This window comes from Camelus dromedarius, chromosome 3 (genome assembly GCF_036321535.1).
Source record: "Camelus dromedarius isolate mCamDro1 chromosome 3, mCamDro1.pat, whole genome shotgun sequence".
NCBI classification, from domain to species: Eukaryota; Metazoa; Chordata; class Mammalia; order Artiodactyla; family Camelidae; genus Camelus; species Camelus dromedarius.
In genome coordinates this window covers 38,829,988-38,857,331 of record NC_087438.1, presented here as the reverse complement: position 1 = coordinate 38,857,331, position 27,344 = coordinate 38,829,988, and the positions used below count along the sequence as shown (strand labels likewise).

The following is a 27,344-nucleotide window of genomic DNA, read 5'->3' as shown; positions in this document are numbered from 1 at the left end:
GGCACTGAGGCCATGACCAGTGTTTGTGACCACAGTCTCGATCCCTAAAGTAGACTTGGAAGTACTCCACTGAGACAGGAAGGCAGTCCTGGAACCTAGCATCAGGTTTGGGAGTTAAGTGTCTAAAAACAGTGTCTTTCTCATTCCTCTGCCTCTGCCTATGTGTAAAGCAGGTGATTTTTTCATGGAACTGAGAAAGATAGGTATTTATTCTGGCCAGTCAATACGCCAAGTTTCACAGCCATCATCAGTTAGGTTTGGTAAAGATTGCTTCCTCCATCCACAAGTGGAACTAACACCACATTCTAGAGTTCATTCTGCAGAGCTGTTCCGTGGATAAGTTAATAGTTATAAAACATTATCTGGATAGAGCCTTTCCTCTTCCACATAAGTCAAGATGACTTCCCCAGTCTCCTTCTGCCCATCTGAGTATAGTTGGACTACAAGTCAGCAGCACGATGGAAATTTACTCTTAGCTTTGTGATGTTTTAACCTGCTGAAATATCTAATCCTTCTTCCTTCTTTCTAACCCAAATCACACCTGCACTCACTTGCTCTAGAACATGATCATCTATTTTGAAGTAAACTAACAAGCAAAAAATGTGTATATTTAAGTGTACAACAAATTGGCATGATATACATATACATGCTGAAATTATTACCAGTCAAGTTCATGAACACTTCCATCACCTCACAGGTACCTTTTTTGTTGTTGTTGTTGTTGTTGTTGTGTGGTAAGATCACTTAAAATCTATTCTCTTAGCAAATATCTAGTATATAATACAGCATTTTCAACAGTCACCATGCTGTACATTAGCGCTCCAGAACTCATTTATTCTATTACTGAAAGTTTTTACCCTTTGACCAAAATTTTCCCATGTTCCCTGCTCCCCAGCCCCTGATAACTGCTTTTCTACTCTCTGCTTCTATGAGTTTGGCTTTTTTAGATTCCACGTATAAGTGAGATTATACACAATTTGTCTCTTTCTATCTGGCTTATTTCACTTGCCTAAATGTCCTCCAGGTTCATCAACATTGTCTCAGATGGCAGGATTTCCTTCTTTCCTTCCTGGCTGAATTATATTCTATTGTGTATATGTGCCACATTTTCTCTATCCATTCACTTGTTCATGGACACTTTGGTTATTTCCATATCTTGGCTACTGTGAATAATGCTTCAGTGCATGTGAAAGTGCAGATATTTCTTAAAGATAGTGATTTCATTTCCTTTGGATACATACCCAGTAGTAGGATTGCCAAGTCATATGATGGTTCTGTTTTTTTGAGGAACTCATACTGTTTTCCATAGTGGCTGCACCAATTAACATTCCCACCAACAGTACACAAGGGTTTGCTCTTCTCCACACACTCTCCAACATTTGTTTTGTTTGTCTTTTTGATGAAGGTCATCCTAACAGATGTGAGATGGTATCTCATTGTGGTTTTGATTTGCATTTCCCTGATAATTAATAATGTTGAGTACCTTTTTATGTACCTATTGGCCATTCATATGTCTTCTTGGAAAAATGTCTTTTTAGGTTCTCCACCCTATTTTTAATCAGATTATTTGAGATGTTGTTTGTTTGTTTATTTGTTTGTTTTGGTTTTTGTTTTTTTGCTACTGAGTTTCATGAGTTCCTTATATTATACATTTTGGATAGTAACCCCTTATCAGGTATGTGGTTTGCAAATATTATCTCCCATTCTATAGGATGCCTTTCCATTTCATTGATGGTTTCCTTTGCTGCGCAGAAGCTTTTTAGTTTGACATAGTCTTACACATTTATTTTTCTTTTGTTGCCTGTGCTTTGAGTGCCATATCTAAAAAAATCATTGCCAGAACCAATGTCAAGAAATTTTTTTCTCTGTCATCAGCTATTTAAACTATTTCTATAACATAAAAAAATACATTTAGTGTTCAAAAAAGAAGCCCAGATAGTATCTTTTTTAAAGGACTAGTTTTAGTATCAGAAACATGTAAAGAAAACAGTAATTTTCAAAATTTCATAAACCTTGTGGTTATACTGATTCCAACTCCAAATTCTGATCTCCAGTATGCCTTTATGATTGCAAAGCTACAAGCACTCATAATGTGGGGGGTTGGGCCATCAGTTTTATTTGTCTTTGGATCACATATTTAAGTGATGGTGAAAAGTCTAGAGAGTTTTTACCCTTCTTTGTTCTTTGTTATCTCATATCTTTTCTCATCCTTTCTTTCTCTCTCTCTCTGTTTTTAACATTCAAAGCACCCCAAAACTGCTTCCTAATCCTACTCAGCAAAATAGACATCAAAATCATACCAAAATGTCTATTAACGCCTTCCCCCCACCTCACCATTTCACAGTGGGCTTTTTTCTTCCTAAGCTCTTAGGGAGGAAGAGAGTTTAAAAGGTCCTTCACTGGCCTCAGACATGTGAAAAAACTCTGTCCTTTTTTCTTTCCCAAAATTAAAATACTTGCTATAAATAATTGGAGACTCAGAAGCCATTCTGATGTATCTGACTTTTAAATAGTGTTGACTAATGACCAATTAATATGAATGCATGGTGGCGCCAGGCTTTTTTTTCCCCTAAGACAGTTAAACCTTGTTAGAAAAGGGACATGGCATGAATGACTGAAAAATTGTGCTGAACACTGGAATTTGACACAACATTGTTAAATGATTATAAATCAATAAAAAATGTTAAAAAAAAAAAAAAAAGAAAAGGGACATGGCTCAGTCATTAACAGTGAATTTAAGATTAACAGTGAATTTAAGATTTACTGTTGATTGATTACATCTTTAGTGTATTCATTTTATTAAGGGATATGTCGAGTGTGCACACACACACACGTGTGTGTGTGTGTATTTGTGTGTGCTGGTTCACACAGTCAGAAAATATACTGATTGCAGACTAACATTGATTTTGACCCAGGCAAAGAAATTAATATTTTCATTCCTTCTAGAAATGACATTCACCTGCCAACATATGACCTATCATATTTGTATGACTCCCTAACACACACAAATAATAAAGTGTATTTTGATTCATGTAGTAAACACTCTGAAGCTGTGAGCATATTTTTTTAATGCCACTGTTTCTCATTGACCTACCCCCATGGCATCCTGTTTCATGTGTGTATGCCAAAGATCGAAAAGGCCAAATGGCAAAGAAGAGCAAGGATATAAAGAAACAAAGGAGGATCATGAGAAAACTTGGCAATTTATTAAAGTAAAATGATAGCATTTCCGTGCTTGACAAAGATCAGACAAACTTAACAATCTCACTTTAATCTATTTTCATTTATAGCTTCCAAATCTCGATCAAAACTCAAAACTCTTCTTTGGTGTCACAAAATAATGGGAGAGGCATGTCCTGGTCTACGTTTCCCCATTAAGTAAACCCTGATACAAGGAATTCAAGGAGTTTAGATAGTCCACCAATTGTAAGTGAAGGAGTGGGCAAGTGAGGGAATAGGAGGACATAAATCCATCATCAAGCCAGTTACTCTGTTGGGAAAGTGGAGATAAGTCCCACTGGGACTCTACAAGACACTATGTTTGGAACACTCCCCAGAGTTATCCCATCCATGGGATGAGGAAACTGGAGTTCTTATCCATCAACTTGCCACCCATCACCTGTTTCTGGGGATCATTAACCACCCATCACTCTAGTTTACCCATCCATGGGCCAAACATGTAACTCTCGCCAGAAAAATAGCCCTTAGGCAGAGACGCACAGATATTTAAAAAAAAAAAAAAAAAAAAAAAAACTTCAGGCAGGGATCTGCAAGTTTTTGGAGTAACTAGCTTTGAGAGGTAGGTGTTCAGAGGCTAAAGGCAGCAGTGCCCTCCCCTGTGAGGGTCATAGACACAGAGTTAATTTCATCTGCATGTCTATGCAAGTATTTTGAATTATCCTGTGTATTTGAAAAATTTAAACAAAACTATTATTGTTTTTGTATTGATACCTTGTTATTTGAATACATGACATCAAAGATGATCTTAATAAATATAAAGCAAATTCATTTAATTTATCACACCATCAGATGGACGGTCATCTGTTTAATTGATGTCTTCAGTAGACCACCATTTGAAATAAGAGCTTCCATAGGATGAGATTTAAAGATATTTCTCTACAAGCTGTTTAATTATAATAGGCATTTAAAATACTTTATCACATCATAAACCTTCAAAATAAAATGATTGCTTATCTTCTAAAATCCACAGAAAATTTTTCTTAAACGTCATTCTCAATTACCACTTTCTCAGCAAAGATAAAACAATTGTTTTATCAGCTGAACTGTGATTTCGTCAGGTGTAAGATGAAGTAAACCAGGTGGTACACTGAGCTTTCTTTTGATTTAGGAAGAAAAAGGCAATATTTTATTTATGACTAATTCAAGAATTTTAAGAAGTTCTCCTAAATCATGGCAGCAACAAGGCAAAAACAGAAGCCTGGAATCCCAAGCTTCGAGCGAACTTTAAAAGTCGTACCTACTCCTCAGGGCCTGACTGCCCGCCATCACATTTCTGCTGTGTGGTCTTCTACCCAAAGCCCCAGTACCTCCCCTCACACAAACTGCCTCTTCCACCAGCTGCAGGGGAGCCTGTTCTACTTCTGTTAAAATGTTCTTCTTGAAAGAATCTCAAATCTCTTCATCAAAATTTCCCAGTGGAATAACACTTCACATCACTGCAGGTGTCTCTGAGGCCTTGACTGTCCTTTGTGTCTCTATCATTCCTCACAAAGGAATGGCCTTCTCTTTTCTACCAGCTTTCAAGCCCCTATCCAGGATCCTCTTTCCTTGAGATCTTCTTTGACTATCCATCCCACAAGGATTTTTCCTTCTCTACTTTCTTTTCATAACAATCATGATCTGTATCATTCATTCATTTTTTCAATTGCACAATATTTATTGAGTGCTTCCTACAGGCCAGGCACTGTTCTAGTTACTGGAGATATAGGAGGATGTAAGAGGCAATTCCTGGGCTCATGGAAGTTATGTTCCACTGGGTGAGACCCACTGTAAAGAACACAAGAATTTCAGATCTGATAAGACCTGTGAAGTGAATGAAGCACAATAACATCGTATTTTTCAGGGGTGTGACTTTTACCAAACATCCCCTCTTTTTATTGGAAACTCCCTGAAGCAAGTACTACCTCTTATTTATTTGTATTTACCATAGTGACCCCAAAATACTTACTGATCCATCTTCGTAAGTATGCGACACTATTCTAAATAGATATTATTTAATCATTTGGGATTCATGTGAAGTTGGATTAAGTTGATCATGTCTTAATTACAGTTGATATTGCTTAGAAAGACACATTTTACACTTATGGAAGCCTTAACAGATGTCACAGTGTTGGTGTTGACTTAAGCTGTTTGGAAATGTAAGAACTAGTTTCACCTTCAACTCTCTACCGTTGACTTCAGGTGAAATCAAGACAGATTTTGCTAGCCCTTAATCGTCCCCTTAATCTCTGTGGACCCTCCCACTCTAACCCCATCAGACTTCCACTTCTCATTTAGAAAAATCTGAAAGGTTAGTCATCTACTTACATTTAATAACACATCCAAACTTGTGTTGATTTTTGTGATAAATATGAGGAAGCATGAAATCCCAGTTAATATATACTCTGTATACAGTGCCTAACAATGATGCATGATGACTCAAATTAAAATAAGAAAGGTCCTATTCATTGGTACAGAATTCCCTTTGAATTTTTTGACAGCTGATCCTGTCTAACTTAGTGTATTTAACCTTGTTTTTAAATGTTGGGGTGTGTATGTGTGTGTGTGTTACTGATTGCTAAAGGTACCAGATCCTGAATTAGTACTTGGCAGCATCAGCATTCATTGCATAAAATAAGTGTGTGGTCCAAAGGAATTAGGCATGACCTTTCTAAACATCAACTAACAGCTACAAAATAAGGAGTAATTACAACTACCTTAAGGGATTGTTTTTAATATTGGAAAAGAAAACATAGATAAAGAACCAAGTGAATAGTAGGCCTTAAATAAATGCGAGTTTCCTTCTGCCTTCTCTGAGTAACCAAATTATTCATTCAACTGGTCTCTCAGAGTTTGGTTAATGATTATTAGCTAAAGAGTAACAATGAAGATTTTTATTTTTTTCATCAAGTCCACTAGGATTGGTTTCATGGTTGGATGGAATAAGTGCTTGCCATTTCATCACAAGTAATTCTCCAAATCTTTTTTTGTTAAAGGCCTGAAATGTCTACCATTAGAAATTAACCCCACTGGGTTAAGTTATTGCTGTTTACTATACCTACTATTAAAATGTAAATAACTGCTATTTGCCGCCTGTTGCATTAGCCAGTCTATATAAAGGAGTTTCTTAGAAGTTAGTAAAACAGTGAGTCAGTGAGTCCTAAACGATGGTTAAAAGGAAATCTGGTACCTAAGTAGTAGATATGAAATAGATAAACAAGTTCATACTGTATAGCACAGGGAACTGAAACTGTATTCAATATCTTGTAGTAACCTATAATGAAAAAGAATATGAAAAGGAATATATGCATGTATATGTATGACTGAAACATTATGTTGTACACCAGAGATTGACACAACATTGTAAACTGATTATACTTCAGTAAAAAGGAATGCAAAAAAAAAAAAGGAAATCTGGTAACACAACCAGCACCCTCACGTCAAACTTACTTGATTTGGCTTCACAGTGTTGGCCAGAGAGTACTTTATAAATTTTGGATTAGCACCAACATTTAAAAAGGGGAAGATCTCAAACGATTCCAAATTTCTTTACAAATGAAAAAAGTTGATCATGTCAGGATCTCATTCCTGGAGGACAAGTCAGTCTTTAAAAAGGAGTGGCTTGTTATGGATGTCTGATTACTCCAATAAAAATCTTCAAATGGGTCAGTGACCTTTGCCATTGTTTTTTCATTTTCTCCCAAAGCATCCTGTTAAACTGTTCCTAGTTCTCAGCCTTAAAGGACAAACAGAAAATGGTCCCTCTGGAGTCATAAATACTCTTGAGACAGAATCATAATACAGCTGTAGTATTTTAAAGATTTATTCCAGAATCCTAACAATTGAAAAAAAAGAGAGAGATACTATCTTCTTTAATAGTAAGAGTTGACATTTATTGAGTCATTGACTACATACTGAGCACTGTTCTAAGCATTTTACCTGCATCGTCTAATATAATTCTCCCAACCACCCTGGATATATTCATTTTACAGTTGAACAGACCGAGGCATAGAAGGTAAACCAAGGCAACTCAGGTAAGGAGCCACACTGGGATTTACACCTTGTCACTCTGACTCTGCGGTGTTCCTAACTGCTGTCTGATACTGCTTTTGTTTTGCCTAGTGTGTTAGCCTCAGTGCTTCAACTGGAGCCGTTGGGATTTATTCAAGATGGAAAATACTGGTGTATTGTCTCATCATTTAAGAAACAGAAAGATAGGACCACCACGTTGCAGGCCTCCAAAGACACAGCTCACATCATGTTTGTGTAAATGGTTCCCCCTGGAGTCGTGCAGCATACAGTCTGCACAGACATACCTAATGGCCCTGCTAACAGGATTCCTCACACAAAAGGTTTTACTTTTCATTACTTTAAAGGAGTTTCAGTGAGACTGGCTGCCCCCAAAACAGCTTCTACTTAGGTCTCTTCTCATGCTAGGAATCAAAGATCATTATGGTTTCCACAACATTTTTTTATATAATCTGAAGTCATCCAGGCATTTCTTCAAGGTGAATTGAAATTCTCTGTAGCCATTTCTTCTGCTGCAAGTCATGTTAAGCAGTGGTTGAAGACATATGACCTCAGAAATAATCTCTAAGGAATTGGATTCAGGTTGCTCACAGATTATTTCTCCAGGATAGGCAAGTATGGTGGTGGGCTTTTCTATGCTGTTATGGAATTTAGTATGAAATGGCAATGACCCTGCAGCCAGATTGTGCCCAGTGGCGTGTGATTCCTATTGAGTCAGGAGAGTCACTCAAGCATTAAAATTTGACCTCATGGCCTACCTGCACACGCACCGGCCAGTTACAAAAGGGCAAGAATTCCTCAGCATTACTGAAGCCATAACATTTCCATCATAGGACCGAGTTAGGTAACAAAGACAAGAAGGAAGAAAAAGCACTTGGTTATTGAGGCCTCTGCTGAATATTTGTGCTACTTCAAGAGAATATGTTCCATTTATCCTTTAAAAATAAAGTTCATTTCAGGGAAAAAGAATATCAGTCATACCCACTGGGCAATCGAGCAGAATGAGAGCCAGAGAGTTAACTCAGATAAACCTGTTTCACTGTGGGCTGAAATCTTGCCTTCCTGTTTCCAGTTTCTCTAACTGAAGTAGAAACCTAGCCCCAGTTCAAAACTATATCCCTGGGCCTGAAAAAAAAAATTAAGCTGACCTTCAGAGGAGCTCTCATACATCTTCCTTCACTGTGGGGGGATGCTGAGGCCCCAGCAGTTACCTTAGTGCATAAGTCACTAGGAAGGTGACTTTTTTTTTGAGTTTAATTTTTTTTTAATTAAAGTATAGTCAGTTTACAGTGTTGTGTTAATTTCTGGTGTACAGCATAGTGATTCATTTATATACATATTTATTCCTTTTCATATTCTTTTTTATTATAGGCCATTACAAGGTACTGAATAGAGTTCCCTGTGCTATACAGTAGGTCCTGGTTATTTATCTATTTTATATATAGTAGTTAGTATCAATAAATCTCTAAGTCCCAAGTTATCCCCTATCACCCCCGTTCTCTAGGCAGGCGATTTAAAGGACAATTTAACAAATGATTTTGGTACAATTGACAACAGTATCGTTTTAGTTTGGTCATTCAAGCACCCAAACCCAGATTCATCACCTCACAATCTCATATGTTCAGTTATTATAGAGAAAACCTTAAGGAGAATAGTATTTTTCTTCCCAACTAAACTATTAGATCCTTCAGGGTGGCAACCACATCTTATGCTTTTTTAAATTATCCACATGCCTAGTGAGCTGCATCATGAGTAAGTCCCTGCAGTGAAGGCTGGGTGCCTTACTTCACCTCATTAGCAAAGTAAAGTATAACTCCTAATTGTCACTGTAGTGTGCAGGAAATAGCACACTATCTGGAAATATGAAATATGTTTCCTTTCATGAATCACTTCTTACCAGAATTCTGTTTCCTCCTGGGGCTCTCTTGTCCATGGCACGCACCATGGGCCTCAGTGTCTAGAGCCTATGAGCTTTTTATGGGCCCGTGAAAATATTTGAGAACTGAAAAAATGAGGTAATTGACTCCAAAATACAAAAAGAAAATGGCAAAATCCTGATTAAAGTTTAATTAAATGTCCAAAAATGTAACATTATGTCCACTTCAATAACTGTCAAATTAGTATTTATAAAAGCTTTATTACATTTGGAAAAAAAATTTGTGGGCTGAATTTATTTTTTTTCATTTCCCAGGTGTTCTCGAGTCTGTTGGATAATTGCAAAGAAATCAGGGTTAGTCGTTAGCTAAATGTGTTTAATAGTAGCCAGATAATTTCAAAAGGAAAATTATAAAGATCCTCCCTAATTTTTCATAACAAAAATATTGTATAATGTGGTAAGTGAGTCCATTTTAATATACTGGATGTGGTGTGTAACGGGGCTTAGGAAGGTGTTGAAACAGCCCTACTTAAACTGCTATCCATTTGCAGGATTTTTTTTAATAACTTCTTTTTTATTAATTTTTTAAATAAAATGGTACTTTGATGGTAATTTTGAGTTACCATAAGGTAACTCTTAAGTAAAAGGTTAACTATCTGCAGAGAAGTCTGTGTGTCAACCAGGGACTTAGTCCTGGGAGAACTAACTCACGGAAGGACTGTCACTGAAGGAAATCTTCAATTTCATGGACTTGGAGGGGAGAGCTTTTCCTCTTCTCTCCTCATATGGAATAACAATGTGCTCTGAGAGCAGAGAGCATTGTGGCATTATTGCTTCTAGCTCATTTGCCTTTGACTTTCCATAAAGCAACTTCTGCCAGTTACCAGCTTTAAGACTCAACTTTATCACAAAAATATCAGACAAGCAAACTCTTTAAGAACATAAGGTACACACTAGAGTAGTTCTTCTGAAAATCATAGTTCCGTGTTGTATGCAAGAATTTTTGTTTTAGAGTTCACTGCCTGCCTGGAATGACAGCCTGTCTTTCTCCCCAGAAGAGCACAGGTTGATACACAAGGTCAAGTTAAACAGTGTCTAAGTCTGTTTTCCTATCCCTTAGATAGGAATTATCTGTGCTGAAAGCAAAATTTAGCTGCAAATATAATATACCTATAGAAATTGTCCTTTGAGTAAGGAAGGAAAGTTAGTCTTCCTTTTGAGAAAAGGAGCAACATAGAATAAAAAGGCTTTTTTTCCCCCAAAAGTTACTATTGACGAGCACATTTCTACATACACCTATAGTCTGGTATCTAAATACTTGAAATATTTCTAAGTTTTAATTCCTACAATGAAAATAATGATGAATTCTAACCATTTCAATGTCATGTCCACAAAAATAACTCTCACCAGGAGTGAAAGTTTATCCATCTCATCATCTTTGTCTTGGAATTGCTTTAAAAAGTTTAAAATTTTTTTCCCTCTTGAGATGCTATCTGTGATACTATTTGTTTAGTTCTTGAAGTCCTAGTTTTCCCCAGGTGATGGCTCTCCTAAAAGACAAATCTAAGTCCCCGCCTACCAAGGCCTTGCTCAAGCTGCTTCACCTCCTCCAGTTCTGTTTCCTCAATTGTCTGGTGGAGAAAACTATAGTACGTAGCTCGTGAGTTTGTTTTAAATATTAATGAGGTGACATACTTGTGTGAGCATCTTACCTGGTGCCTGGCACATGGTAAGCCCGAGCTCTGGCCTCTTCTTCCACTCAGTTCTCTGGGGAACACTCTCTGTACTTTAGTTCCCTCATCTGATAAGTAGGTATATAAAGGCTTCACGTGGCTGATGTAAAAGTAAATGTGTGAATAATGTAAAACACTCAGTGACTCCAAACAGGTTCTTTAGAGCCCTGGCCAGAACCAGCTTCCCATCCAGAGGCCCAGCTTTCTCAGTCATAGGCTGATGGGTGGCTGGCTTTGGCAGATTTAATGGGTTGCCAGAAGTCTCCTCTCATTTTCCTGCCAACATGTGGTGAAACTCTTCCTGGAAAAGTCATTTCTTTGAATTGAGCTTTCGAAAGATGCCTATTAGAATTCAAATACTTTATCTGGATTTATAGCACATGACATAATCACTTCTCCAGATGAAGGCTGTTTCTCCTAAGCACATAGGAAAGACTCTTTCAGGGGGAGGGTATAGCTCAGTGGTAGAGTATGTGCTTAGCATGCACGAGGTCCTGGGTTCAACTCCCAGTACTTCCATCAAAATAAACAAGTAAATAAATAAACCTAATTACCTCCCCCCAAAACAAAAACAAGCAAAAAATCCAAAAATAAATAAATAAGATATTAAAAGAAGAAAGAAAGAAAGACTCTTTCTCGCCTTAAAAATGATGCTGGGGTCAGCTCAGTGCCTGCCTAAGACTTCTCCCAGCATATGTTTTTACCCAGCTCTTTTTCCTTTGGGAGAAAATTTTTACTGTAAAGATGTAGAAACTTGTTTCGGCAAAGAAAGTGTGAAAAGCAGCTTTCAGAGATAGAAGTTATGAAAAAGAAGACAGACAAGACTCAGTTTTTGAAATCTAATTCCAACCATGAAGCAAACGCCACAAAAGGGCACAGGAAGAAAATCTGTAAAAGGCTTATCTGCCCCTATTGACCAAAAATGTCCTCTGTGGTTAAGCTGACACCTCACGAGCCAGATATTGTGCTAGGTACTGGGAATACAAAGATGTATTGGGAATACAGAGAACAATAATCAAAATCAACCCAAGATGTTCACCAGATTGAAAGGAACCAAAGAAACTGAACTCTTTCAAAGAGTTGATCTTGGAGGCAGCTTGCCTTTACTGCTTTTGTTAGATCTTGAAGGGAGACGGGGGAGAAGGTGAGAAACTCACCAGGCAGGGGAGACGGCATGGACAGACTCAGGGCGAAGCATGTGCAGTATGTGTGGATGCCATCACAGGAGAAGCTGTCATTGATTCCATAAGGAATAGGAAGCTCTTGAAGGTTTTTAAGCACGGAACTTAACATTGTATGTTTTGTGTCTTTAAACGATAACCCAAAGAATAACCCTTAGACGTATAAGATGAGCGGCAAGACGCTATTCACAATCTGTTACATAAAGGGAATCAGGGGAGGGTCAAAACTAAGACGGAAACAGAAACATTTTTTTTAAATCAAAGTATTATAATAGGAGCATTGTATACTTTAAACTTGTAAAGCTGCTTTCCTTCAAATTTATTGAATTCTCTTTTAATACATTTTTAATGGTAGGTATTATTTATTGAGCCTTTACTATATGCCAAATACTTTGCCAAGGTTTTACATGTCTCATTTAATCCTCACAAAACCTTATTTTATCTCCATTTTTTAGTCAAGGAAACTGAAGCTTAGAAAAGATTAAGTAATTTGTTCAAGGTTAAACGTTAGTGGAGTTTGGATTCATACCCAGGCAATCTGACCTCAAAGGCTACTTTTTAACTTGTTTCTGTATATCCTCCTTAATTAATAGATATTGTCTCAAGGAGCAGACCTTTTACATTAAATAGAATTTACTTGTAATGTACGGTCAAGGGGAAATTACTTTAGTTGCCTGAATTATTTTACCATTATTAACAGGGGCAAGGGAAAATGTTATCAAACAAATGTAAATGAAATGAGCTCAATAAAAGTTTGCTTTCTAGTAAATCAGTTTTATTCATTGTCTATTGCATCAGGTATTAAATTACCACTAAAGCACATTCTATGTGCATTTACTTCTGACAGATTAGTTTCCGAATCCTATCTTAATGAAAATCTCAATTCATCTCACAATGTTAGAAACAAGGGCCTCATTTGGTGATGTGATTTTTCCAGTTATTTGATCTCTTTCAAAAAATCTTTTAAAAATTATTTTCATAATATAATTTAATTTTAGAATATAACAATTATCCCTTGAGATAGGTTGATAGAGATAGGAACCACTTGATTAAACAGAGGGTCTACCGTGAATCTGAAATCAGAATTAAAGATATAACATGAGCTGTAACTTGGATAAGTGCTGATAACGTTTGTATACACTTAAACAAAGCAACAGTTAAAAAGATGATTTAAAAGAAAACACACCAGACATTAGTCGAGGCAATGAAATTTTTGCTCTTGACCATGCCTATGTAATAGCAAGTGATGCTTTATAAACAGTCAGTAATGGGGAGAAGGGTGTAGCTCAGTGGTAGAGTGTGTGCTTAGCATGCACGAGGTCCTGGGTTCAATCCCTGGTACCCATTAAGATAAACAAGTAAAGAAATAAACCAATATTATTTCCCCTGAAAAACAAAAAACACAAGCAAAAATAAATTAATAAAATAAAACATAAGAAAAAAGTCAGCAATGAATAAAGCAAGTACATTGATTTCTCAAGGTGAGAATTGTTACTTAAACCTTTTATTTCCAATGCTTTGCTTTTCTCTTTAAGAACAAGACTGGATATCAGATTCTCAGTGTAACATTAACCTTTAGCCTTTTTGATTCCACTTATATCAGTATTTATATTCATGGAGACAGAAAGCAGAATGTGGTTGTCAGGGGCTGGGAGGAGTGGGGGGTGGGGGGCTATTGTTTAACCCATAGAGTGTTGCCATCTGGGAAGATGAAAAAGTCCTGGAGATGGATGGTGATGATGGCTGCCCAGTAGTGTGAAGGTACTTAATGCCAACGAAAAAAGGTTAAAATGGTAAATGTTATGTTATGTATATTTTACTACAATAAAATATTTAATCTTGACCTATCCTTATAGAAGGTCAAAATATATTTAGTCATTTGATAAAGAGAACTTTTAAATATTTGGGCTTAGATAGGCATAGCTAATTCCTTCATTTTAAAGTAAAATCTATAGATTGCTAGCTTTAAAATTGTGACTAAAAGACCTACCCCATTTTTCTCTAAAAACATCCCTCACATCAATGACATGAGGGAGCTCTGAATATAGGGATTGTACAAAGATGTGTACAATGTACACCCATCTACAAGTCCTCACTCCTTTTCAATAGTCAGTATACTCCACATCCCTCTCTGTGGAAGACAGAGATTCTGGAATAATAGGCAGAGAGAGAAGGAGGGATGGCTGTAAAACAGGAGAATGAAACAAACATCTGCACCTGAGCAGTAAGACCTCCACCTCTCTTCTGTGCACGCCAGAACACGAGCAGGCAGATTTACATCCATCCCTAGAAAAAGCAAACTTCCCCAGAGGAAAAAAATCTTACAGTGACATTTAGGGTGGCCAAATAAAATGCCTGCTGGGCACCTAAACACATTACAGTAAGTCTCCTGGAACGCAAGCCCCACCCATGCACCCAGAGTCTCCCATCCCCCTTCTGGGGTTCCACCTCATATACGAACTGGTGTCAAGGATCAACGCAGGAGTTTGATGATACTACTCTCACCCCGTTTGAGGAGCTATTTGCATGCATTTGTTTAATATCATTTGAATACTTAATTAAGAATGAGGTGAAATTTGCAAAGATGCACTTAAGTTGAGAATAAAGAACATAAAGAGTGAAAGATAGAGAAGAGGGGGTAGAATACAAAGGAAATACAATAGCACTTATGAAACTTTCAGTGAAATAATTTATTTGATCCATACAATGTGTTTTTAAAAAAAAAACAATATTTTGAATTAGTGCAGCATTCTGAAAGTCAATTATAAAGTGCATGTCTTCTCAACATTACTGATCCCATGCAGAAATGTTGATTCTAATTTTAAAAACTAGTTGTCTTCACCTTTTAATGGACAATGTAATTTGCTGACGAATGTTGAAATCTATACATTATCAGAAATCTCACATATTGTTCCCTTTTTAAATGATCATTTGCTAGCCAGTATTCCCAACAGGGCAATCAAAATGCCATCTGTTGTGTAAATAACAGCAAACCACCCTTATGCACTGTATGGCTAATGACCTTATCACACTTTACAGCTAACAGACTAGTGATATTGTCATATATACCCTCATCATACTGTTTATGAGCCTAAAAATTAGAAACAAGGACAGTGAACTCAGATTGTTTAATCCTGGAAATCTTGAAGATCTAGGATTTACTGGCTATTAAGTATGTCCATCGTTACACCTGTGACATGCACACGTACACTATTTACACTGGGTATGTATTCACTGCCACTGTTGAGCTAAGGAGGGTGGATGGCCTAAAAACAATTCCCAAAAACACAGTAGCAACTTTTAATCTTCCTCTCCTCCTTCCCCCACCCACTCCTCTCTCTCAGACACACGTGCCAGATACATCTGGATCTAGTTACTTTTTCTGCCGTCAGTGATGTGACTGAACAGATCACTAGCTTTCTTTATTCATAAAATTTTCACCCCTAACTTGCAGAGTAATTATGATGAGTAAATAAGACAGTATATATAATGTACATAGTAGGTGATTAGTAAATAATAGTGATTATTATTTTTTATTTGTGAAAGCTTTATTGTTTTAAGCTTTGTTTTGTTTTCCATTTTAATGTTTGTTTATCTTACAACAGTAGAATAGTTTTCTTGATGACTGCAGACATATAAGGCTGATTGGTAGTATTCAGAAACATCACAGTAATAGTTTCCTGATTGGTAATGTAATTTTCAGTAATTATAAGGAGTTATTTGTATGTAACTGCTATCAGACCAGTAAGACTGCATTTATGCATCCATCATTTTCAGGATTGTTGGTAACCTGGGCATATTTTCCCCAAATGACCTTGCCTCCTTGTGTCACAAGGCCTAATTCGTCACATTCACCCCGATGACAGTTCCTTTGGTAATAACACCCAAAGTTGTATATTGTGAGGATACAGGATTGTTCTTTACACCAAGTATTGGCAGGCAAAAGGTAGCTTTCAGTTCAGGATGTGTTAGGTCAGCCTTCTTGAAACGTAAGCCCATTGGCCTAATGAATCTTTCATATTTAGGTGGTTTTCGAGTAAAGCCATCTCCAAGAAAGTTGACTTTAGTTACTCCTCTTAACAGGCTTTCTTCTTTCTCTTTCCTGTTCGAGTAACTGTTCATACTTCTGTTTCTCCCTGGGCACGAACTTTGGGCAGCGGGACTTCCCATTTCCCCGCTGTCTCTTTTCGTTGTTGTTCAGTCATGTTGGAAAGTACTTTAGCTCGGGACTAACCCTCTCTGTCCATTAGATATGCGGGTACTGCTCCTTGCGGAGTCTTTTCGTCCTTCTGTTTGGTGTTTCTCTTTCTGCGCATCTTGATGGTCTTTTCCATTTGTATTTTCTCAGCGTGGCGCTGTTTATGGTAGAGCTTAGCTTTCAGATCAATCATCTTTTTTACCTTCTTTGAACGTCGAGCCTCTCGGCCTTCCTTTTTCCTCTTCTTCCCATGGTAATCCAAACGGTATCCATAGCGCTCACGGTGTAACACAGTACATTCGTTCTGCGGCCTGGTGGCAGCCGCGGAGCTGCCGGGCTCAGCCGCTGGGGCGCGAAGCAGCTCTCAGTTTTCGGGTCTCAGACCCACCAGCCGGCTCCACGCCACCAGCGATAGGGAAGGGACGCTTCCAGCACTGTTTTAAATTAATTTTTAAGTACAGACTCGCTCTCTAATCAATGTAGAATGATTTAGTTTTTCTATTTCCTTTGTCAATTTTATTAGTTGTGTATCAAGTATTTTCCCCATGTTGCTTAAATTTTCAAATGTATTGGTATAAAGTTGCCCGTAATATATTTTCATTAATTTTGTTTGTCTATAGGAACAGATTCTGGCAATCTGTGTTTTCTCAGATTAGTTCTTGATCAGTATTCCTAGGTGATTGCCAATGTATTATTCTTTATAAGGCACCAGCTTTTGGCTTTGATGATTTTCTTTTTTATATCTTTTTTTATGTCATTGTTTTGTACTCTCATCTTTATTTTTTTAGTTTATTCTACTGTTAAAGTATAATTAGCTATTATATTTCAAGCTTCTTGATATTATATTTTATAAAATATTGTCAATCTTTCTTCTTTTCTCCTCCCCCCAGCTTTACTGAGGTATAATTGAAAAATTACATTGGATATATTTAAAGTGTACAGTGTGTTGATTTAATATTTGTGTACATTGTGAAGAGATTACCACAATTGGATTAATGAACACATCCATCACCTTACTTAGTTACCATTTTTGTGGTGAGAATGCTCTTTTAGGAAACTGCAAGTGTACAGTACAGTACTGACTAGTCACTATGCTGTATGTTGGACCCACCAGACTTGCTCTTCTTGTAGCTGAAGGCTTGTACACTTTGACCAGCCTCTCTCACTCTCCCCTCCCACCCATATTACCATTCTACGCTCTGTTTCTATGAGTTTGACTTTTTTTTCTTTTAGATTCCACATATAAATGAGATCATACAGTGTTTGTCGTTCTCTCTCTGGCTTATTTCACTTAGCATAATGCCCTCTAGGTTCATCTATGTTTCCACAAATGGCAGGGCTTTCTTCTTTCTCATGGATAAGTAATATTTATTTTAGGTATCTATATAATATATGTCATATCATATCAATATATATACACACACACATATATATACATATCATCTTTATCTACTCATCCATTCGGGGACACTTAGGTTGTTTCCATATCTTGGCTGTTGTGAATAATGCTGCAGTGAATATGGGAGTGCAGATATATCTTTGAGATACTGATTTCTTTTCATTTGGATGAATGCCCAGAAGTGGAATTGCTAAATTAAATGGTAGTTCTATTTTTAATTTTTTGAGGAACTCCATTTTGTTTTCCATAATGGCTGCACCGTTTTACATTTCTACCAGCAGTGCACAAGGGTACCATTTCTTCACATCTTTGCTAGCATTTGTTATCTCTTGTCTTTTTAGTTAAAAAAAAATCCTAGTAGGTATGAAGTACAATGTCATTGTGATTTTGATTTGCATTTCCCTGATGATTAATGATGTTCAGCATCTTTTTAATGTACCTGTTAGCCATTTGTTTGTCTTCTTTGGGAACATGTCTGCTCAAGTCCTTAACCCATTTTTTAATCGTATTACTTGGGTTCTTTTGCTATTAAATTGTATGAGTTTCATGTATATTTTAGATATTGATGCCTTAACAGATACATGGTTGGTAAATATCTTCTTGCTTTCCATGGTTGCGTTTTCGTTCATCAATATTATGATTTATAAAAAATATATATTTGGTCCTTCAGATGACTGAAATAAATTTCATATATATATATATAGTCTTTTTCCACTGGTTTCTAGTTCACCCTTGGAATTTTCTGTGATAAGAGCCATAAAGATGTCTTTTGCTGTGTTAATGGAATAACTTTTGGAAAGCCCCTAGGTAACTTAATGATGGGGACTGGTTGCTAGGGGAACCAACCAATTGTTTTGAGGGCTGGAACTTTCAGTCCCACATGGACCTGGGGGTGGGATGGGAAAGTGGGGCTCAATGTTGAATCAGTTCTCAAAGGCCAATGATTTAATTAACTGTGCTTATAATGAAGAAGCCTCCATAAAAACTGGAAAGGATAGGGTTCAAAGAGTTTCAGAGTTGGTGAATGTGGGGAGAGGTGGGCAGAGTGGTGAGCTAGGAGGGAGTGTGGAAACTTCGTGCCCCTTTCCCAGACCTTGCCATGTGCATCTTTTCCATCTGGCTGTTTCTGAGTTATATCCTTTTGTCATAGACTGGTAATCTAGTGAGTAAATGAGTTTCCTAAATTCTGTGAGCCACTCTAGCAAATTAATCAAATCCAAGGAGGGGGTCCTGGGAACCTCTTATTGATAGCCAATTTTTCAGAAGCACAACCAGGGCTTGCAGCTGACAACTGTAGGAAGGTCAGAAGGCAGTCTTGTGGGACTGAGCCCTTAACCTGTGGAATCTGATACTATCTTTAGGTAAATGGTATCAGTATTGAATTGAATTCTCAGACACCCTGGTGTCCAAGAATTGCTTGTTGATATGGGAAAGCCCTCCACACACATTGCAATTGCATGCAGAACCCAAAAGAATTTAGCTGAATGGCTTCCTTTGCTGTGCAGAAGCTTTTTGGCTTGATGTAAAGGTTCAGTGCAATACTGATCAATATTCCAATGACATTTTTCACAGAGATAAAAAAGACAATCCTAAAATTCGTATGGAACCACAAAAGACCATGAATAGCCAAAGCAAATCTGAGATAGAAGGACAAAGCTGAAGACATCACATTTCCTGCTTTCAAACTATATTGCAAAGTTATAGTAATCAAAATAGTATGATACTGACATAAAAACAGACCCATAAATCAATGGAACAGAATAGAGCCCATAAATAAACCCATACATATATGGTCAATTAATCAACAAAGGAGCCAAGAACATACATTGGGGAAAGGATAATCTCTTTAATAAATGGTGTTGGGAAAACTGGATAACCACATGCAAAAGAATGAAACTGGAACCCCTGTCTTAAACCATTCATTAAAATTTACTCAAAATGGATTAAAAACTTAAATATAAGACCTGAAGCTGTAAACTTCCTAGAAGAAAATAAGGAAAAAATGACATTGGTCTTGGCAATAGTTTTTTAGATATGACACCAAAAGCACAGGCAACAAAAGCAAAATTAAACAACTGGGTTTATATCAAAATTATGATCTTTATTGTTCTAACCTGACATTTTATAAAAGGCAGGAAACCTGAAGGTCAGAAGCCTTCAAAATATAGTAATATTTAGCTCAGAAGTTAAGGAATTTAGCTCCAAGGAGGTTTATGCTTATAGAAAAATCCTTGAATCCAGTTGTATACTTAATGAGTGTATTGAGGTAAGAGAAACAGCTCAAAATCTGCTCTAAATTCCCCTCCAGATAAGGGAAATACCACATTATTCCTCAGTAACATGGAAATGCTATGAGAGTTCAAAGTGTCTTGCTCTTATTAATAATATTAGAGTACAATGTAGAATGCCAGGAAACTGTAAAAAAAAAAAAAAAAAAAAGAAAAAGAAAAAAAACAAACCCTGCAGCTCCATGGTCATTTTTTCCTAAAAAGTTATTTGACATTTATGCAGTCCTGAATTTAAGCACATTTGACAGGCCTGCATATTTTGTTAGATCAGAGCGTGGCTTTCAAAAATCTGACCATGACAGATCAGGAAGTGTAGAGTATCTACTGTAATCTGAAAATAAGAGTTTATTCAGAGGACAGGAGATTTGAAAGTATTTCAAAGTGATAATATCGGATAGAACTTGAATTCCATAGTAAAAGCATTCCTTAATATTTCATTCAGTTGGTTCCTGTTACTGGTTTATGTTTAATTCTTGGTTTTTGATAAGTATCACTAGTCCCACAAGTCGTGCTCACCACTGAATGATAAGAGGGGGCGTGTTATGTTTTAGGATGCCCCCAGTCTACTTGCATGCAATTGATGCTTTCCATATGAGTGTTGCCTGTGTTGCTTCGTGGCCACCATTAGTATGGGAGAGATTTTAGGTGATATTTGGACCCCTTTTTTTTCTATTAATACTTGTATGTTGGGGGAAAGTGTAACCAGCATATCAAACCCATTTATCAAATAAATATAAGGTGTCTTTTAAATTTATGTCATTTAAGTTAAAGAAAAAAGTGAGTCAATGAAGAAAAATATCAAGTAAGTAATGGTACAGATTGGATGCCAATATGGCAAAACTAGTGGAGTTGTGTCCCAAAAGACTGAAGTTTAGGAAACATCATACTATACAGTGGTTTGATTTAACCCAGTTGATACAGTTGGATGGACCAATGAACTTACACATCTGTGGTACAGTCCTTTGAAGTGTTGTGGTGACAGCAGTCCAACAGATGTCTGTACAACACTGTGTAATTCAATACATCAGGGAAATGCTAGAAATCATAGCAACTTCTAGATCAAATGCAGTTTCTCTAAAGCCCTGCAGATAAGGGCCAGGTGATTCCTAAAGTCCAGTTTCTCCAGATTTAGGCATCCTCATTAGCGATCATGGACACCATCATATATTTGTATGATAACAGCAGGGGGTGGGGGGTAGTGTCATACCTCTCCATTCTGAGAAGCTTTTCAGAGGAAAAAATATGCAACACTCAGCTTATAAAGCATTACTGCAGAAATTTTCCTGTGAACATTACCTTAGAATGAAGAAAACACTGTAATATTGAACAAGTACTAATAGGGTTTTTAAAAACTATTATCATTTTGTCATCTTACATGTTAGGGGTAGAAGCAGAAATACAAATGTAAATCTCAGTGGCCTGGTAGTGCTGTTCATCTCTCTTCTTCTGTGATGGCAGCCTCAGGGTACCAGTCCAGGAGCTTTGAGTATTCTGGTGAGTTGTGTATGTTGTCAGATTCCCCACTTCAACTTGTTTTCTTTGGGGACAAAAATGATATATTAGTCACTATGGGACTGTTGTATAGTGTTTAGGAGATACCCAACACATGGGCTAGGATTTTCAGAGACAGATTCTTGGAATATGTGTAACATGAGCAGCACACAGGGCAGTGCTAATCTAGAGGTTAAAGACGTGTTTGTGATGGGAAGGGCATGGCAGTGAGCGACATAATCTCACTGGGACAGATTTGCCTTCTGGGGGATGGTAGAACACAGGACCAATTCTTTCAGGAGAATTTAACACACAACATTCCAACATTACAGTTTGCAATCACGATCATTTTCTTTCTAAAATGGCAACCAGAAGATATTTGCTAGACTTTACATGGAAGAGGATAGAGCTTCAAATAAACAATAGCAGTTGGTTACTTTACTCAATTTGAGTATTTTTTTGTCCCGCATTAAAATTCCAAGAAAAAAGATAAAGCTCTTGTTGTAAGCCCCCTCCCTCCAAAACATGAGTAGTGGTCTCTCCAACTTTCGATTTTCTAAAAACATGTGTTTGGTTAACCTGCTTTTAAGTGGCAGGAATATATTTAACATGGGACAGAGCCAAGAATATGTGAATGTCCATGAACAGTCATCAGAAAACTGAACTGCTTAAGCAGATAAGTATATGGCAAACAATTTATTGGCATTTACCTTGAGAGGCCTGTGGGTCACTAAGAGGAGACTAAATCATAAATGCACCTTGAAGTGTGACCAGGGGAGGAGCTGAAGTGTTTGTTGTAATAAGCAGCCGGAGCTCTGGCGAGATGCCTTACTACATTAATTTTCCAAGTCCTTTGGGTGGGTCACAATTGCACTTTAACATCCTGCCTGCAAATGCTAAATAAATACCACTTTCACGTCAGACTAGAGAGCCAACGTACTCACTAATGTCATTTAAGGAATCAGAATGCTGAAATTATTTTCATTTGATAATTTACGTGTGAAATAACTGAAGTTGACACTCCCAGATGAGAAAGTCTAGCCTTGGTGCAAATGTTCAGAAGGATAGGCAAAGGAGGTCATTCTCTTAGAAGCAATTCGGATCAGTTTAGACTATGCCTACTATAAGAGAACAGTTTTTATTTCAGATGTAGGAAGTGAGGCAGGGATTGGTCTTCACAATAAGGAGAGATGTTGAGGTGGTTTGATACAAGCTTCATTCCTTACTGAAGAGCTGTTAGGAGTTTGCAAACCCAGAGTCTTCATGTATAGAAATTAGTGAAATTTGCATATGATTTTCAAAAAAAAAAAATAAGGTTTAGAAAATGTTGTGCAAGGGAACAGCCTCAGTTCGTGTAGCCACTTGTCCAGCAACAATACATTAGTTTTTTCAGTTAAACATTGAAGCAGGACCTGATGTAATTATGCCTGCTACATTCTGTTGAATTTTTAAGAGGCAGTTTGCGTCTCTACAAACATCCCCAAAGCGTAACATTTCATTAAATATGCTCAAAATGAACTGCTGCTAAGTCCCCAAGTCCTCTCAACTTTGCTTTGGACTAGAAATTTTAGTTCTCAGTGTAGTACTTGGAGAAAATGATTCTTTCTTTCTTTTCTTTCTTTTTTTTTTTTTTTTTTTTGAGGGAAGATAAACAAGTCTATGGTAAAGGGGTGTGTTCCTTATAAAGGTGCCCAGAGAAACTTACCCTGAATAACATAGACACCTCATTTCCCACAGGAGGAAATGGTTTTGTAAGTTTCGAGATGTCTTCTGTCTGCTTGGCTGGTTTACACTCCTGGTCTCTGGCTGGAGTCAGCTCCTAAGCTTTGTAAGTTTCAGCAATTGACTAGATCGGCTGGGTGCCTGTTTTTTTTGTTTTTTTTTTTTTACTCTCTCACTTCCCTGCTATGTTTTGAACTGCCTTCCTACGGACGGACGTCATACAGCCCTTGAGGAATACTTTCTGCCTGGTGAGATTGAATGATAGTTCTCATTCACAAAGGCTTGGAGTCAGATTCTAAGCAGGGGACACAACAGAAATTACATTCACAGGTATAGCAGTGGGCCCAACCCAAGTGTGGAGAGCTTTGTTCCTTCCCTGACTTCTTGGCTCCCGGAGAAGAGTGTTTTCCTGTGGTCGCCCTGAAATGGAACTTCCCTGACAGCTCTCCGGTGTTACAGCACCTCGCGGTCTTTTTCCGTTTCCTTTCTGTCTACCTGAGCACTTTTAGAGTGTCAGAACCCTTTAAGCCTGTTACTATGGAATTGCAGAAAAGATGAGATCAAGTAGCTCTTTCACTGTGTTGGTTGCCCTTGTGACCAGTGAAGAATAGATTCAAAATCCAGTTCCTCCCTTGGCAATGCAAAACAGAAAACAAACTGTCACTTCCGAACTGCCTAATGCTGGAGTAAATTCAGTATGAAAGAGGAAAACGTTCCTGTGTCTTAGAAGTTTCCCTCTGTGCTGGACTGCGGACAGGAGTTGGACTCTGGGAAATTTGGATTTCTTCAAGCAGCCTCCCTTGGAAATGGAATGTATTTCAAGCCATCTTTGTAGAAACACAGCTGAAATGTATTAATCAAAATACTAGAAGATTTTTTTTTTCTTTTTCTTTTTTTCCCCCCAAAATGAGCATTATTATGAAGCCAAGATCCCGGTCTACAAGTTCCCTGAGGACTTCAGAGGGAGTGTGGTAACGTGCTTTTCTCTCTTGCTTCTCCCTTTCTTTCCTTTTAAGATTGACGTAATACTGGAGTATTTAGTAATTGCTGACGAGGTTCAAGTGTTAGGTGTGATGTTTGGGCTTTGTGAAAAAGATCACAGTGTTAATGACACTTTTATTCTCTATTTTGTGCCTGATTTTGTCTCCTCTAAAAACAGGGGTGCTCTCACTTTTTTTTTTAACTCCATGTGGACTATGGCGATTCATCTGGTGACAATTTTTAGAAGAGGAAACTTGCAAATATGTTGGGAGTTTAGAAAATGAAAACTTACCATTTTTCACTGTCTAATTTGGTTGCTTGTTTTCTTATCTTTCTTTCCTGGTGCAAGCAGACTGGTAGTTGGCAGTCTTTGCCGTGGTCTTTAGAAGTAGTACCTTGGCTTTTAGCACAGATGTGTCAGAGAAATTGATAATGTTGTAGATATTAATCATACGAACCAGCTTGAATTTAACTATATGGCTAAATGTGTATCAGGTGGCTTATCATCCAAGAATCTCCTGTGCTTTATTTTGTTACTGTAATGTCCCCTGATAATTACATTTTTTGGTAATTTTACTATTTTCATCCTAATGAAAAGTATGTTAATTTCAATATATTCTAATATTTAATTCTACCATTTCTTCAGTATTGTTTGATATGCTCATAGGCATATGGTCCCTAAGGAATATTTTCTCAATAAAGTAACTTTTGTGTCTAAAATAGTTATTTACAAAATATTCTTTGGCTGTTTCAGAAGTTAACTTTATTTTATCTTAGTGATTGTAAATAACTAAGCTCACCTCTTTGGAGTGGAAACAATCCTTTTTCAGACAGGAGAAATAAAAGCAATGATTGAAGGTAGCTGTAGGGGATAAGATGGAAGCAGGCAGGCAAAATATATTGTGTATAATAATCTAAGCAGGCAAACACACAGATAAATACTCACGTTATTTGCATAAGGAATTCAGCCCACATTTAGTGGTGGGGCTATCATTTGCTGTTATTATACTAGTGTTTTATAGGAGACTAGAATTGTCCCTTCAGTGGTATTTCTGTGAGTTTTCATAAAGTATAGATCCACCTCTCATCTCTTACATCAGTTGTGATTTTTTGTGATAAAAGAATACATGCAATAAATTCTTCCTTGAGTTTATTTAAAGAAAAGATTGCATCTCCAAATAAATTTTGAGGCTATTTTATGCCAAATAATAAATACTGGGAAATAGGTAGAATCCTTTTATTAATTACCATAGCTAGTATAAATCTTTAATGTAAATGGGTAGTCAGAATTTATAAAATGAGAGAATTTTATTTACTTGTGATTTCTATCCTGCCTACGTGGAAAAGGCTCTTATACTTAAGTAAATAATATTTAACGAGCCTACTTCCCTTTTTGCCTAAAATTCTGCAGGACTTATTTCCAAAGTCAGGGTTCAATCAGCAACAATTAGTTCATTTCTGGAGAATAGTAACATTGACATCCTTTACTCCTCTGAGATTGTTACAGTCTATTTTTATCCACAACTATTCTATTATTCTTAATTATAGAAGGTATTTTCATAAATAAATAGGGCCACAATTCAAAATATATTTTTAGTGTTGATTTATGATTGTGTATATTGTTCCACTTGATTTTAACTATTTTGCATAGTGTTTGGGTCAGAATGGTGTTTATATAAGAGATAAATGTCTCCACGCTAATGATTCCTAACAGCACACTACAGAAACCTTCCCAGTTATTAATCTTACATCTGACTTATTAATAATACAACTGTTTGGGTGCATCACTGCTGCCTTTAAATCATTTGACCTAAGGTTGTAATTGCTGTAATTACAGTTTAACAGTTTTCTTATCCCGTTTATCGTTCAAATGCTACACATACATTTATTTATTTATATCTATATATAGTAGAATCTATATAGATTACAGATAAGGTATATAGAGGAAATATACCTGTGTATCTGTATACATATAGATGCACACACATATATATGTTCACTTGGTTACCAAAAAAAGCAGCCCTTTCTCTCCCTGTACATCTACACGTACATGCCCCAGAGAGTTCTGTGGGACAGTGTCCTCTCACCAGCTTTTCTGTTCTAACTTCCCCACCCCAACCCTGATTCCTTTTCAAAAGCGAAAACCTACTTCATCCTCTTAACAGCTGACTTCCACTTGAGAGACCAAATAAATATTCCTTTTTCAGATGATTTTATTTCATTCTGCGCTTGAGAATACTTTGTTTTTGGAGAACCATCTTTTGCCTTTACCATCTTAATTCTGCTTATGTAAATCTATTTTCTGTTCCATTGGCCCATTTTCTCTAAAAAACTCTCTATTTTCCCCTTGGATGCCTCCAAACTAAATGCTACCTTTGCAAGTTTGCTAACTGCCTTCTGCAAGAATCCAATGCTTCAAATTACTTTTCCCTGTTTCTCTCCAGCCAGTACCGTAAAAAACAGTTCACATTAACTTATAGTTTACAGCCCTGATTAAATCCCTATGAGATAGTCCCATTTTAAAAAGGAATTTCATGGCATATTCCTAATGAATGATATTATATACCTTTCCTCTTAATTCATCTCCTTAAAAAACAAGTTTTATTTATAGTTAAAATAATTTGAATTTCAAAAAAATTAAATAAAAATAATCTTGAAATTAATGTTTCCTTGTAATATAGGTGTCACAAATTTAAAATATTATATAATAAGTATAAATACTAGGTTACTTTTATCTATTCAGCAGATATTTACTGAGTAACTACTATGTGCCAGGTTCTAGCAGAATGTGACTATGCTATTCATCCTTTAGCATTCTTTTAAAAATCTGCATGAAATTGATATATGTGTTTTCTTATGTTACAAAGATAATAAAATTAGCAAATTCATTGACTGGGGAATCCTGTGCCTTTCTATTTCAGTCATTTCAGTAAAGAAACTCTACCTTTAAATTCTAAATGAGAAAACAATGAGGCACTTACATTAACATAAATATTTTAATTTTACATGTCTTAAATTTAGATTTACTCAGTAATTATATATTATAATAAAATTATAATCCTATAGCATTTTACCATTTACAAACATATCCCAGTGGTACGTCTCATTAATCTAACCAAGATTTCTGTAATTCAGTTTAAGTAAAAAATAATTAGCCTTCTAAACGTAAATATAAAGAGAACTGTGGTCAATAAAACTGGACTTTGTTCTTTTCTACTGCCAGACAT

General features: G+C 36.7%; 1 protein-coding gene and 1 pseudogene across 5 annotated transcripts in view; one reads left to right on the top strand and one right to left on the bottom strand.

Moving 5' to 3' along the window:
• Positions 1-27,344, top strand: part of PDE4D (phosphodiesterase 4D) — a 1,287,753-nt gene that overhangs the window by 1,010,559 nt on the left and 249,850 nt on the right. The window contains exon 1 of one of the 5 annotated variants that reach the window (XM_010974891.3): positions 23,096-24,107. The exons of the other annotated variants lie outside the window; for them this stretch is intronic. Within the exon in view, the coding sequence (XP_010973193.2) occupies positions 24,043-24,107 (65 nt within the window). The 5' untranslated portion in view covers positions 23,096-24,042. Of the gene's footprint in view, positions 1-23,095; positions 24,108-27,344 lie in introns of those variants that run through there. 5 annotated transcript variants of the gene reach the window in all.
• LOC105084847 (ribosome biogenesis protein NSA2 homolog) lies at positions 15,721-18,108 on the bottom strand (annotated as a pseudogene).